This window comes from Bubalus bubalis, chromosome 4 (assembly GCF_019923935.1).
Source record: "Bubalus bubalis isolate 160015118507 breed Murrah chromosome 4, NDDB_SH_1, whole genome shotgun sequence".
Taxonomy (NCBI): domain Eukaryota; kingdom Metazoa; phylum Chordata; class Mammalia; order Artiodactyla; family Bovidae; genus Bubalus; species Bubalus bubalis.
The window spans coordinates 21,072,215-21,086,766 of NC_059160.1; the positions used below are offsets into that span (position 1 = coordinate 21,072,215).

Genomic DNA, 14,552 nt, shown 5'->3' on the forward strand with positions numbered 1-14,552 from the left:
GAATGTGAAGATGAGAATGTCTGTGATGTAAAGACACAAAATATATATCCATTAGTGTGCTAATGGGTCTCACTACTCCTCAAAGCTGTGTACCCAAAATAAACAGAAAAGCTGGAAAACAATGAGAATGGACCTATAAGAAAAGTGAGTTTTTTATTAGAAAATAAGGTTTGCTATTAAAGTCCTTTTATAAAATCAAGATTTTACATCATGCAGGCTGTTTTCCCACATCTCAGCGTCCTGACAGATGCCAGCCTAGCTTGTTATTTCCAACAGTTAAAAACAGTGAGTGACCTAAGGGATAAAGAATTGCTATAATCTCTCCAGACATCATAGCTAACTTGCTTTCTTTCATAAAGTCGCTAAATGTTGCCAAAAGACAGGCCAGGTAGTATACAAAAAGGAAGAAAAGAAATGAGGTCACTGTTTTCCTGGCCTCCACGTGGACCTCTGTGCTGGAGTCTCTGGAGCCTGTAACACTGGATTTCATTTGTTTACTGTATCTCCACAGGGATGTAATTAAAAAGAAAAATGAGATCAATGACACAGTAAATGGAATAATAGCAAACAGGTTAAACAGTGTCAATGGGTCGAAGTATTGAATTTTACTCACATGGAACAATTCAGTGACATTTCTTTTATGTTTTGCAATTTTAAGAAAATCATAATCAGAATTTGTTAACATTGCTTGTATAAGGCTGATCAACATGGAAATGGCCAGGGACCCCAGTAGGCTCCAGTGAACCATCCTCTCGATTCTCCACTTTAGCCAGATAAAAAGTCGGTGGGAGAAATTGGCTATCTCGAAGAGACAGAAGACATTGAGGCAGGTGGCAAACCACATACTTAAGTAGTTGGCGAATGTCCAGAAGATACTAAGAACTACCTTTATTTTCTCATTTTCATAAACACCTGGGTAGAGTGCCAGTATGGTGCCGTTGAGTGTCATTACACAAAGCAAATACATTCTGGAGGGAGCTAAACTGGTGAGGATGTAGTCAGCTGTGGAGATCTTTTTCTTCTTAATCCAATCAACACATATTACTAGTCCAATGTATCCATTCACAAACATTCCTATGATGGATTCTGCAGTCGTTATGGTCAGAAAGATGTGGTCTTCTATACTGAACATGTTGGGAGAGAACACCCTAATCTCAAATATTACTGCAAGATGACCAGCAGAGCATGACAAATACATTCTTCAAATCGAAGAATGATTTTTTTCCTTTGCCATTATTTTGACTTTGATATCCTCCAGAAGTGCCCAGCTCTCCTCTGAAACAGAATTGCCTCTACATTTATGAAGAATAAGCCAACTGATTGTTGCAAACAGCATGACCAGAGTTGTAGCCTGGGTAAATTATAATTATCACCCCTGACTGAGTGATAACTGAAATGTTTTGTTGAAATTGATCTCATGCAAATTAAGAGATTATATTTCATGAATTTGCAATAGCCTTCTTGCTATTAAGTTCTGCATATTTGGATGGATCAAGCTGAATTTCAAATAGGGAGGCACAAAAAAGCAAACATAAACACTCATTTAATAAAAGTCAAAATGTGTAAATGAAACTTCATTTTCATCACCATAGATTATAAATTTCTCACAAGTCAAGTCTCCTTGTGAAAATGGATTTTAGTTTTGGAAACAGTGCAATCGGATACAAATTAGTCATAATACAAAACTAGTTTGCATGATTGATTTTATAGGAAGGGCTGATGTGTTTTAAACTCTCTTCCCCACAGCCTGTGCACTTGAAATTCTTCTTATTGAGTTTATTATTGAGTTCAAGGCCTTTACCAGTAAGAGGCAGAAAGTAGAACATGTTTACATTTAGGCAATGATATGAAGTGTGAATGCGAGGTTTAGATTCATTTTTCCTGTGAAGATAAAGAAACACATCTGGCTCCATTATAACATTAGATTCAAAATTATTCAAGACAGAAACGAGAAGAAGTATTTAGAATAATGGTAGATATGAATGATTTCCAATGGCACATAATAAAAATGGAATGCAAACAACTGAGAGAAGGGAGAGACTCTTTTGTTGATTTCTTTCTGCTTCTTTCTTTTGTGGAAACCCTTCACAATCCCCCGCACCTTCAGAAAAGCCTCCCTCAGCTTGCTGCTTCCCATTAGCAGGATGAACGAATGGCTCATTGGGAAAATGACAGCTGTTAGGCCACCAAACATCAACTCCAATTTTCCATGAGGATTCAGAAAGCGAGATGTTACAATGAGAAAAACTACATAGTACATAATGAAAAGAGCCAGAAAGATGACTATTGTCTTTATGGCCCTCATGTGGGCCTCTATGCTAGGGTCTCTAGACCCTGTGTCATGAAGTTTCATCTGCTTGGTGTGTCGAAGTAAGGAGAAAAATAAAAGGACAAATGAGACCAGGCAAAGAATAAAGGGAACCATAGCCTCCAGGTTCAGGATAATCTATTTGAAAGCAGTTGGGATTTTACTTACTTTGAATTCCTAAGTAATGTTTGCTTCATTATTGATTCTGAAGTCATAAAATGAATCATTATTCAGTAAAGCACTAATAATCGAGGAGATGAGAAAGGACATCGGAAGAATCCCAAGGATACCCTGTTCATCTTCAGCTTCAGCCAGAGGAAAACTGGGTGGGATATACTGGCTATCTTAAGTACATAGAAGATACTGAGACACAAAGTAAACCAGACAGTTGAATGATTGCAAGTTGTCCAGAAAATATCCAAAATGTTCATCATCTCACCATGCCTATATGTATCTGGAAAGAGTACCATAATAAAACCATCCATATATATAACACACAAAAAACAGATTCTGGAGGTGGCCAGGCTGACCAGGATGACGTCAGTCAAGGAGATAGCTCTCTTTTTGAACCAGCCACTGCAGTTTACCGGTACAATGAATTCATTTCCCCAAATTCCCATCATCCACTCGCCAGTAATCAAGAGCATATATATTGCCTCCATTGTACCTGGTATATCAGCAGAGCATTCTGATTTAGATTATCTACTGATGATGACTGACTTTCAGCTGTCCAGTAAAGAATGATATATATGTCTGCCACTTAGGGCATGCTGCAGTTATCTTTTATCTGCCTTCTATATCAGATGTGATCAGGTTGAGAAGATGGCCTGTTCTGCTCTGAGTTAGAACTGCCCAAAGACTTCACTGACCAAGACCAATAATTCCTTTCATGTGTAGTGATGATTGAAAAGCTCTAAAATGCAAATAGGAATGGATCTGATTTCTGGTATGTGCACCATCTTTCTCATTTTAAACTCTGTGTGTTTTAGATTCATCAATCTATGTTGTTGGCCAGGGACTTCAAAAAAAAAAAAAAAAGAATCAATTACTTGGAAAATATGGCTAAGCTTTAATTTAGATATGTGGCATCATTACCATCTCTAATAACTTGAAGAGTTGCCCTAAAACTGTGGCCTATTTTCTACAAATGCAGGTTTCGGAGCTTAAAAATAATTGTGAATTTAAAGTGCAGACAATTAACAGCAATAATTTCAGACTAATTGATCATGACATCTTTAGGAATGAGAGAGAGGTAGCCAATGAAAACCCTACTTGATCTTTACAGCAGGAGAAATTATGCATCTGCTGGGCCAAAAAACCGACTATAGTTGCCACAGGGGAAAGACACAAATTTTATCTGTTTTCCAGTCCTAAACCATTTTACAGATCCAGAGCCCTTTCGTGGCCCTGCAGCACTGCCACACGGTTACATTACAGATCTTCTCAAGACTTTCCTTGGTGCCATTTACTAGAATGATTCCGAAAAATACTCAGAACTTTGAGGTGTTAATGGATATGAAACCTGAATTGACACTAATTCTTGAGGACACCAAACATCAATAAAAAACAGAGGCTTACATTGGACAAGTATTGAACTATAATAGGACAAGTAGTTCTCATGGGCTTATTCAGTGATTACTGCAGCCATGAAATTAAAAGATGCTTACTCCTTGGAAGGAAAGTTATGACCAACTTAGACAGCATATTAAAAAGCAGATACATTACTTTTTCAACAAAAGTCCATCTAGTCAAGGCTATGGTTTTTCCAGTAGGCATGTATGGATGTGAGATTTGAACTATAAAGAAAGCTAAGCGCTGAAGAATTGATGCTTTTGAACTGTGGTATTGGAGAAGACTCTTGAGAGTCCCTTGAACTGCAAGGAGATCCAACCAGTCCATCCTAAAGGAGATCAGTCCTGGGTGTTCATTGGAAGGACTGATGTTGAAACTGAAACTCCAATACTTTGGCCACCTGATGCGAAGAGCTGACTCATTTGAAAAGACTTGCTGGGAAAGATTGAGGGAAGGAGAAGGGGATGACAGAGGATGAGATGGTTGGATGGCATCACTGACTCAATGGACATGGGTTTGGGTAGACTCCAGCAGTTGGTGATGGACAGGGAGGCCTGGTGTGCTGCAGTTCATGGGGTCACAAGGAGTCGGACAAGACTGAGCGACTGAACTGAACTGAAATGTATAATTGGAATAAAATCCATGAAAACTAGAAAAATCCCCACATTGTTCTTCATATGTATGGTGAAAGCGAGTGTCAGCTGCTCAGTTGTGTCTGACTCTTTGGGACCCCTTGGACTGCAGCTCTCTAGGCTCCTCTGTCCATGGGATTCTCCAGGCAAGCCATTCCCTTCTCCAGGGGATTTTCCTGACCCAGGGATTGACCAGAATCTCCTGCCTTGCAGGCAGATTCTTTACCATCTGAGCCACCAGGGAAGCCACTCATATGTATGGACTTAGAGCTAAATGGTGAAAAGTCCAGATGGAATCCTCCAAATTTCTTGCTCTAACAGCATAATATATGGACAAAATAATTCATGCTCAGGAGAATTGCCAACGTTAGCTCCATCATCATTTGGGGATGATGAAATTTACCAAATCTCCATTAATAATATGTTAATTACATATCATTGGATTCCTATTTTATTGGGTGTTGTGATTAAGAATGAGTGAAATATCTTTTCCAAGCTTATGGAAATGTTTTTTTTTTCTTTAAATTAATAAATCTAGTCAATTATTTGGACAGATTTCCTAAGATTGGCTTATTCTTACATTCCTGATATAAATCTGCTAGTCTTGGTATACCATTATATTCAGGAAATGTTGGCTATTTCTGTATTCTATGATGATTTTTATATTGATATTCATAGCCCAAAGTGAAGAAGCAGGATTAAACTAGTTTTCTAGTTTTCAGACAGGTTCCGGTAGCAACATAAAACTTGCTTCACAAAAATTTTTTTAAGTTCTTTTTTCCTTTTATATAATCTAGAATGGCTCAGATGAAGTTATCTCCTCTTCAAAAGTTTGGTAGAATTTGTTTCTCATCTGAGCCTACAGCTATTTTTTAATTGTTACTTTTGGACAATGTCCACTTATTCCTTTATTCAAGTTAGTATGTTTATGTTTTCTTCTCTTCTAAAGTTTGTTATTAGTTAAGATCTATGTTCCTACCTATTCCACTCAAGTTTTAAAAATTATTCCAAAAGAATAATTGGAGTGGGTAGTCATTCCCTTCTCCAGAGGATCTTCCCAAGCCAGGGATTGAAGCCAGGTCTCCTGCATTGCAGGCAGATTCTTTCCCATCTGAGCCATCAGGGAAGCCCATTAAGCTCTCTACATTTATAAGGCAAGAAGAGGATGCTGCCCTACTAGTCACATTTCAAGAACTCATTTTTTGAATAGTTGCTGACTTTATCCTCCACCCAATTCCAAACTCCTCACTATATTCACTGAAATTCAGGCAAATCATCAGCAAAAATATTCTCATCAATTTTTCTAACAGCTCATTTTATCTATTTGCTTGAACTTGGAGTCTTTTTTTAAAAATCTTTTTATTTTGTATTGGCGTATAGCCGATTAACAATGTTGTAATAGATTCAGGTGAACAGCAAAGGGGCTTAGCCATACGTATACATGTATCCACACCCCGCCCGCACCCCGCCAGCTTTCCTCCCATCCAGGCTGCCATATAACATTGAGCAGAGTTCCATGTGTGATACAGTAGGTCCTTGTTGGTTACCCATTTTAAATATACCAGTGTGTACATGTCCATCTGGGCTTCCCTGGTAGTCCAGACAGTAAAAAATCTGCCCACAATGCAGGAGACTCAGGTTCACTCTCTTGCTCAGGAAGATTCCCTGGAGGAGGAAATGGCAACCAACTCCAGTACTCTTGGAGAATTCCATGGACAGAGGAACCTGGAGAGCTGGAGTCCATGGAATCACAGAATGTCAGACATGACTGAGCGACTAACACGCACATGCATGTCCCAAATTCCCTAACTATCCCGCCCCTCCATCCTTTTGCTCAGCAGCCATAATTTGGTTCTCTAAGTCTGTGAGTCTCTTTCTGTTTTGTAAGTAGTGAATTTGGAGTCAATTTTTGTTTTACTGGACAACTTTGGGAGTCTGGTGAAGGCTATGATTTCCTCAGAATAATGTTTTTAAACAAATAAAATAAAAACATGAATTTCAAAGGAATCCAGATAGATTCAAATATATGCATTTATATTTTAATGTGACTTAGTAATTTACTGATCTAATAATGACATCACTGTCACAATAATGATTTGTCGTTTCTGAAGGTAAAAAACTAAAAGTACTGCTAATGTTTCTGTGACTGTACTTGCATTCAAACCAGAAGGAATCTAGACTTCTGTTAAAAACTACTAAAAATATAAATATTTGGTGTCCACATACATTCATAGATATTTTTTATTTCTTTAAATTTTTAAAAGGTCTTTATTGAATTTGTTAAAATATTACTTCTGTTTTATGTTTTATTTTTTTGACCGAGAGGCCTATGGAATCTTAGCTCCCTGACCAGGGACTGAACCCTCACCCCATGAATTGAAAGTGTGGAGTCTTAACCACTAGATCATCAGGAAAGTCTCCATAGGCCATTTTATTTTAAAAAACTAAAATTATTTAACTGGAGGATAATTGCTTTACAATGTTGTGTTGGTTTCTGCCATACATCAACATGAGTCAGCCATAGGTATATATATATGTCTTCTCCCTCTTGAACCTTCCTCCCACCTCCCACCCCATCCTACCCGCCTAGGTTGTCACAGAACACTGAACTGAGCTCCCTGCATCATATAGCAAATTCCCACTACCTGTTTTTCATATGGTAATGTCAGTCAGTCAGTTCAGTCACTCCTTTTTAACTGACTCTTTGTGACCCCACTGACTGCAGCACGCCAGTCCGCCCCCTCCATCACAAACTCCCAGAGATTGTTCAAACTCATGTCCATTGAGTCGGTGATGCCATTGAACCATCTCACTCTCTGTCATACCCTTCTCCTCCTTCCTTTGATCTTTCCCAGCATCAGAGTCTTTTCCAAGGAGTCAATTCTTCATATCAGGTGGCCAAAGTATTGGAGCTTCAGCTTCAGCATTAGTCCTTCCAATGAATATTCAGGACTGATTTTCTTTAAAATTGACTTGTTTGATCTCCTTGAGGTCCAAGGGACTCTCAAGATTCTTCTCCAGTACCATAATGCAAAAGCATCACTTCTTCAGTGCTCAGTTTTCTTTATAGTCCAACTCTCACATCCATGCAAAACCATAGCTTTGACTAGATGGACCTTTGTTGGCAAAGAAATGTCTTGCTTTTTAATATGCTGTCTAGGTTGGTCATTGCTTTTCTTCAAAGGAGCAAGCGTCTTTTAATTTCATGGCTGCAGTCACCAGCTGTGGTGATTTTGGAGCCCCCAAAATAAAGTCTCTCACTAGTCCATTGTTTCCCTATCTATTTGCCATGAAGTGATGGGACTGGATGCCATGATCTTTGCCTTTTGAATGTTGAGATATAAGCCAGCTTTTTCACTCTCCTCTTTCACTTTCATCAAGGGGCTCTTTAGTTCTTTGCTTTCTGCCATAAGGAGGGTGTCATCTGTGTATCTAAGGTGATTGATATTTTTCCTGGCAATCATGATTCCAGCTTGTGCTTCATGCAGCCTGGTATTTCTCATGATGTACTCTTCAATTAAGTAAAATAAGCAGGGTGACTATATAAAGCCCTGACGTACTCCTTTCCCAATTAGGAACTAGTCTGTTGTTCCTTGTCCAGTTCTAACTGTTGCTTCTTGACCTGCATACATATTTCTCAGGAGGCAGGTCAGATGGTCTGGTATTCCTGTCTCTTGAAGAATTTTCCATAGTTTGTTGTGATTCACACAGTCAAAGGCTTTGGCATAGTCAATGAAGCAGAAGTAGATGTTTTTCTGGAATTCTCTTGCTTTTTTGTTGATCCAATGAATGTTGCCAATTTGATCTCTGGTTCTTCTGCCTTTTCTAAATCCAGCTTGAACATCTGGAATTTCTCAGTTCATGTACTGTTGAAGCTTGGCTTGGAGAATTTTGAGCATTACGTTGCTAGCGTGTGAAAGGAGTGCAATTGTGCAATAGTTTGAACATTCTCTGGCATTGCTTTTCTTTGGGATTGGAATGAAAACTGACCTTTTCCAGTCTTGTGGTCACTGCTGAGTTTTCCAAATTTGCTGGCATATTGACTGCAGCACTTTAACAGCATCATCTTTTAGGATTTGAAATAGCTCAGCTGGAATTTCTTCACCTCCACTAGCTTTGTTCATAGTGACGCTTTTTAAGGCCCTTTCACTTTATACTCTTGGATGTCTGGCTCTAGGTGAGTGATCACCATTGTTGGTATCTGGATCATTTTTGCATGAAATGCTCCCTTGGCATCTCTAATTTCCTTGGAGAGATCTCTAGTCTTTCCCATTCTATTGTTTTCCTCTATTTCTTTGCATTAATCATTGAAGAAATGCTGATACAATGAGAATATCTCTTCACACCCATTAGGATGCTTATAGTGAAAAATCTAGAAAATAACAAATGTTGCAGAGAATGGGAGAACTTTGAAACCTCATACATTCATGTAAGAATGTAAAATGATACAGCCACTAGGCAAAACAGTTTGGGGGTTCCTGAAAAAGTTAAATATGTTGCTAATGGGGAGAGGGGTGATGCAGAGATGGACTGAGAGTTTAGGGTCAGTAGATGCAAACTATTACACATGGAATGGATGGACAGCAGTGTCCTACTGTATAGCACACAGAATCACATTCAATGTCCTGGGATAAACCATAATGGAAAACAATATAAAAAAGAAGATATATAATTGGTGACACAATGGTAAAGAATCTGCCTGCCAATATAGGAGATGCAGGAGACACAGGTTTGATCCATGGGTCAGGAAGATCCCCTGGAGGAGGAAATGGCAACTCACTCCAGTATTCTTGCCTGGAGAATTCCATGGACTGTGGAGCTTGTTGGGCTACACAGTCCATGGAGTTGCAGCATCAGAAAAGACTGAACAACTGAGCACAGCACATAAGTGAGTCACTTTGCTGCTGAACAGAAGTTAACACAATATTGTAAATCAACTATATACATATATATATTTTTGAAAGCTTCATATAGGAATTACCATATGACCCAGAAATTCCACTTTCAGACATATTCTGAAAATAGGGACACAGATAGTTGTACGCTAATATTTGTTAGCATATTGCAGAATATTCACAATACAAAAGGTATTTTGGAATACCTTTGGAATTTTACCCAGCCACAAAAAGGAATGAAGATCCAAAACATGCTACAACATGAAAACATTATGCTGAGTGAGAGAAGCCAGTCATAAAAGAACAAATTTTATATGATTTTACTTGTATGAAATATCTAGAATAAATCAATTAATAAAGCCAGAAAGTAGATTAGAGGCTCCAGGAAGTTGGGAGAGGGAGAATAGAGAGTTACAGCTGAGGGGGTACAGAGTTTTTGTTTGGGGTGACAGAGGTTTTGGAAATAGTGGTGATGGTTGTACAATACTGTAAATGTAACAATACCACAGAATTATACACTTAAAATGTTAAAGTGGAAAATGTTACATCATATATATTTTACTACAATAAAAAGATATTTTAAATAAATACATAAATTTGAACTGCACACCATAAGAGCATGCAGCATGGGAAGGACTAGAAGTAGACATAGCAAGCCAAATTTATTATTTTATTTGAAATAAAGAGAATGATACTTTTAAAATCAGTATATGAAAATTTGTTATCAATAGTGAAGCACAAGCTGGAATCAAGATTGCCGGGAGAAATATCAATAACCTCAGATATGCAGATGACACCACCCTTATGGCAGAAGGGAAGAAGAACTAAAGCGCCTATTGATGAAAGTGAAAAAGGAGAGTGAAAAAGTTGGCTTAAAACTCAACATTCAAAAAACAAAGATCATGACATCTAGTCCCATCACTTCATGGCAAATGGATGGGGAAACAATGGAAACAGTGAGAGACTTTATTTTCTTGGGCTCCAAAATCACTGCAGATGGTGACTGCTGCTGCTGCTGACTGCAGCCATGAAATTAAAAGACACTTGCTCCTTAGAAGAAAAGCTATGACCAACCTGGACAGCATATTAAAAAGCAGAGACATTACCTTGCCGACAAAGGTCCATCTAACAAAAGGTATGGTTTTACCAGAAGCCATGTATGAATATGAGAGTTGGGCCATAAAGAAAGTTGAGTAGCAAAGAACTGATGCTTTTGAACTGTGGTGCTGGGGTCGCAAAGAGTTGGACATGACTGAGCAAATTGAACTGAACTGTGATGTTGGAGAAAACTCTTGAGTGTCCCTTGGGCTACAGGGAGATCAAACAAGTCAAACCTAAAGGAAATCAGTCCTGAATATTCACTGGAAGGACTGATGCTGAAGCTGAAACTCCAATACTTGGGCCACCTGATGCAAAGAGCTGACTTTTTGGAAAAGACCCTGATGATGGGCAAGATTGAAGGCAGGAGGAGAAGTGGATGACGAATGATGATATGGTTAGATGGCATCACCTACTCGATGGACATGAATTTGAGCAAGCTCCAGGTGTTGGTGATGGACAAGGAAGCCTGGAATGCTGCAGTCCGTGGGGTCACAAAGAGTTGGACATGACTGAGTTACTGAATTGAACTGAGTAAACAGCAAAGGAGGGGGAAATTTATAAGAAAGCATGAGAAATAGAAAAAGAGAAATGAGAAGATAGAAAATTAATGAATTTAATTACAGTAAGTGTAAAGATGTGTACTCGATCATAATTTTCAGATTCTAATATTAAAGCATTGAATATCAGAGATTTGTTTTCTACAGGACACAATAAAAGAAAAAATAGATACTGAAAACGAACAAATGGAAAATACATAATAAATATGAAGTGAAGTGAATATATATATAAATTTAAAGTGAAGAATTAGAGATTTTTAACATGCAAAAACATGTTAAAAACATGGAAAAATTAAAATTCAAGGTAAAAACCTGCATGAGTTACCAGAGTTTAATAACAGCAATAATAATAATTTAAAGAACATGGAAGCAAATATAACTATCAACATTGTTTCAAGTTAAACGCAGCTATAAATGAAAGAATTTAATCGTTGCAAATGTACATTTATAATCTATTTCAGATTGATTCATAATGAACATGAATATAGAGATACAGTATCATTAACGTGATTCATCTAATGAAAGTTAGATGAATCTAATCTAGTAGATCAATTCGTCTAATTCAGCCAATGATATTCTAATGAATATCATAAACATGGCTCCATCTAATGCATATAAATTTGCAGCATCAAACTTCTTCCAAGTAAGCATGACTATTCACAAAAATAGATCTTGTATTAGGCCAAATAAATCTTATCCTAGGCTAACTATCATGTAAATATGTTGCTTACCCAAATTCAATAAAATAAAATATCAATATGAAAAACTGCCTTTAACATAGCTCATATAGCTGAAAAATATTCTGTTAAATAATCTTTGAATTAAGAGGAAATTACAAAGAATATCTCAGGACTCTGTGCTGAATGACAATATAAGAACCATTTGTCAATGCTGTGGAATGTACCTAAACCAACAGGCAGAAAATAAATAGCTTTGTAATTCATTTACAAAAAAAGAAAAATTGAAATAAAATTAGGAAAGGACAACTAACCTTTATTTTTAAGAATATGGCAAGTGTTATCGCAATTAAATTGAAACAGAAAAGAGAACTTGGCAAACCAGACATCTAGAGAAATCCCATCAGTCCAGAATACATAAAAATATGGAAAAACTAGTCTTCAGAATTATTTTAAGTTCATGACCCACCTGTCAGTGAAAGAAAAACCTTCAGATGCCAAAAATGGTGTGAAAGTACACATTCTGAGAGAAAAAAAAAAAAAAGTACTGAAAATAGAGCTTTGGGGGCATTTGGAATCTGTTTGAAATTAGAGCTAAAGTTTTAAAGTATTGTGTGTATGTAGGATAAGGTAACTAGTTTTGGCCTCTACAAGGCTAGAATCGAGATTGGAGCCTATCCACAAGCCAGGACCCTTGAAAAGAAATCTGTTAAAGGGCAAACATGAAAATAATTTATGCTCAGCAAAAGGTTAAAATTAGGGGACCTTATCTCTCAACCATGACACTGAATGAAAGGAGAATATGGAGGTTTTTTGGTTCTGAGAATTTCTAACAATAGACTTGTATATGTGTATATTTGGGATTATGTAGCACTACCCATAGGGCTTCCCAGGTGGCGCTGGTGGTAAAGAATCTGCTTGCCAGTGCAGGAGGCACAGTAGATGCCGGTTCGATCCCAGGGTTGGGAAGAAGATCCCTTGGAGTAGGAAATGGCAACTCGCTCCAGTGTTCTCGCCTGGAAAATTCCATGGACAGAGGAACCTTGTGGGTTACAGTTAACAGCGTCACAAAGAGTCAGACACAACTGAGCACATGCACGTACACCCATATGGAGTACTACCCATAGAGCCTAAAACATTTCACACTGAAAATTTAATTTAAATAAGTTCAAGACTAACTTCATGTAAAATCACTGGATTTGAAAAATAGAAAGATTCATTTCATCAGTGTTCTGACCCTCTTTCCCCCATGATTACTGTTACTACATCAAAAATGCATTAGTTAAAAAAAAAAAAAAGAACATTAGGAATCAAATAATAAAAACAAAAGCAATCTTTTAAAGAATTAAAAATGCACACTTGGAAAAAAACAAAAATGCATACTCAAGGGAAGCATTTTTGTATCTGCTTCTCACTCCCATGTTGTAAGTGTCAAGATTGATCACAACTTTCTCTTAGCTTTTTTTCCTAAGATTTTGTGATAAAAGATTGTCAATGCTTCAGGAAAGTCAGGTAAAATGTAATGAGAAATCTTGTTTTAGAGACTTATTCCCACCATCAACATCTTTACAGTGAACAGTCTCCAGGTAGTTTTGTTTTTTGTTTTTTGTTTTTTTTTTTTGCCTCTGGGGTTTGGGGCTGTAGAAAGAAGGAACTGCAAGAGAGGGAGTCAGACTGAACCACTCAGTTTGTGCATGGGATGAAAATCTCCTTGAAGAGTGGAATTCCTTGAAACGTAGTCAAAACCTTTATGGAAAATTTTGGTGATGTTCAATAACACAGTTAAAACCAATGCAAGAAAGTAGTGTAAGTTGACAGAGATCTTCAGGAATTTCTTCACTAGATTGTTTTCTAGGAACATCCATTTCTCCCTAAGCCCGTCAAGGAGTTCTGAGGAGCTTCTCTTTCTTCCAGCATTTTAATTGCTTCAGTACTCTCAAAAAAACTTGCTTTAGCTTGTTGTTTCCTAGAATTAGGATAAATGAGTGTCCCCAGGGATACAGGGTGGTGATGGTCAGACCAAAAATAAACAACAGCTTGCTTTCTGACATAGTAGTGCATGATATTTCTATGATAATGCCTATAAAATACAATATAAAAAGGATGATAAAAGATATCAAAACTTTCATTGCTTTGATATGTGCTTCTGTGTTTGGGTCTCTGAATCCTGTGGCATTCAGTAGCATCCTCTGGTTGTGCCTCCGAAGGGAAATGAGCAATAAGATACATGTAATCAGGCATAGTATGAAGATGGTAAGGGTTCCAAGATTGAGCAAAATCTGGTTTCTAAAGAATTCACCTTTATACTCTTCAACTGAAAAGACTACGCTTCTGTTCTTTGCTCTAGAATCACTAATTATCTTCATAGTTAGTGGAAAAGTAACTAACCATGAAATAAGCAAGTATCCCATCAGAAGGAGAAGAACCCTTTTGATGTCACTCCTCAACCAGAGAAAAATGTGGTGGGAAAAATTGGCTATCTTCAGGAAATAGAAGATGCTGAGGCTGGTGGCAAAAAAGACACTTGTTGGATTCAGAATTGCCCATGAGTAAGTAATACAGTCAATTAGGTAACCAGAGGAATACATTTCTGGAGAAAAAATCTTCACAAATCCATAGGTAGTTATTAACCCTATCAGGCAAATTCTGGAAGTAGCTAAGCCCATGAGAAAAAAGCTGATAGTAGAAAACTTCTTGTTCTTCACACATTCAATGAAGTATGCAAGTCCAATAAATCCATCCCCTAAAACCCCCAATATTGACTCACTAACTGCTACAAAAATGAGGAGGCCTTCCAGTACACTCAGCAT

The 14,552-nt window shown here is 37.5% G+C and overlaps 3 protein-coding genes across 3 annotated transcripts; all 3 read right to left on the reverse strand.

The window, feature by feature from the left end:
• Nucleotides 1–232: 232 nt before the first annotated feature.
• On the reverse strand, nt 233–1,132 carry TAS2R8 (taste 2 receptor member 8). The gene has a single exon (XM_025282422.3). The coding sequence runs from the start codon at nt 1,130–1,132 to the stop codon at nt 233–235; it is 900 nt and encodes a 299-aa protein (XP_025138207.3).
• Nucleotides 1,133–1,936: 804 nt separating this feature from the next.
• On the reverse strand, nt 1,937–10,532 carry TAS2R9 (taste 2 receptor member 9). The gene is given in 3 exon segments (XM_045165512.1): nt 1,937–2,598; nt 2,601–2,996; nt 10,514–10,532. Coding segments are annotated over 3 exon segments (1,077 nt in total).
• A 3,090-nt stretch (nt 10,533–13,622) lies between these two features.
• On the reverse strand, nt 13,623–14,552 carry LOC102392181 (taste receptor type 2 member 10-like). The gene has a single exon (XM_045165193.1). It carries the CDS (start codon nt 14,550–14,552, stop codon nt 13,623–13,625), a length of 930 nt encoding a protein of 309 aa, XP_045021128.1.

Excerpts from the sequence above, each read along its gene's own strand:
- TAS2R8 (XM_025282422.3), bottom strand. The coding sequence starts at position 1,132 with ATGTTCAGTATAGAAGACCACATCTTTCTGACCATAACGACTGCAGAA.
- LOC102392181 (XM_045165193.1), bottom strand. The coding sequence starts at position 14,552 with ATGCTGAGTGTACTGGAAGGCCTCCTCATTTTTGTAGCAGTTAGTGAG.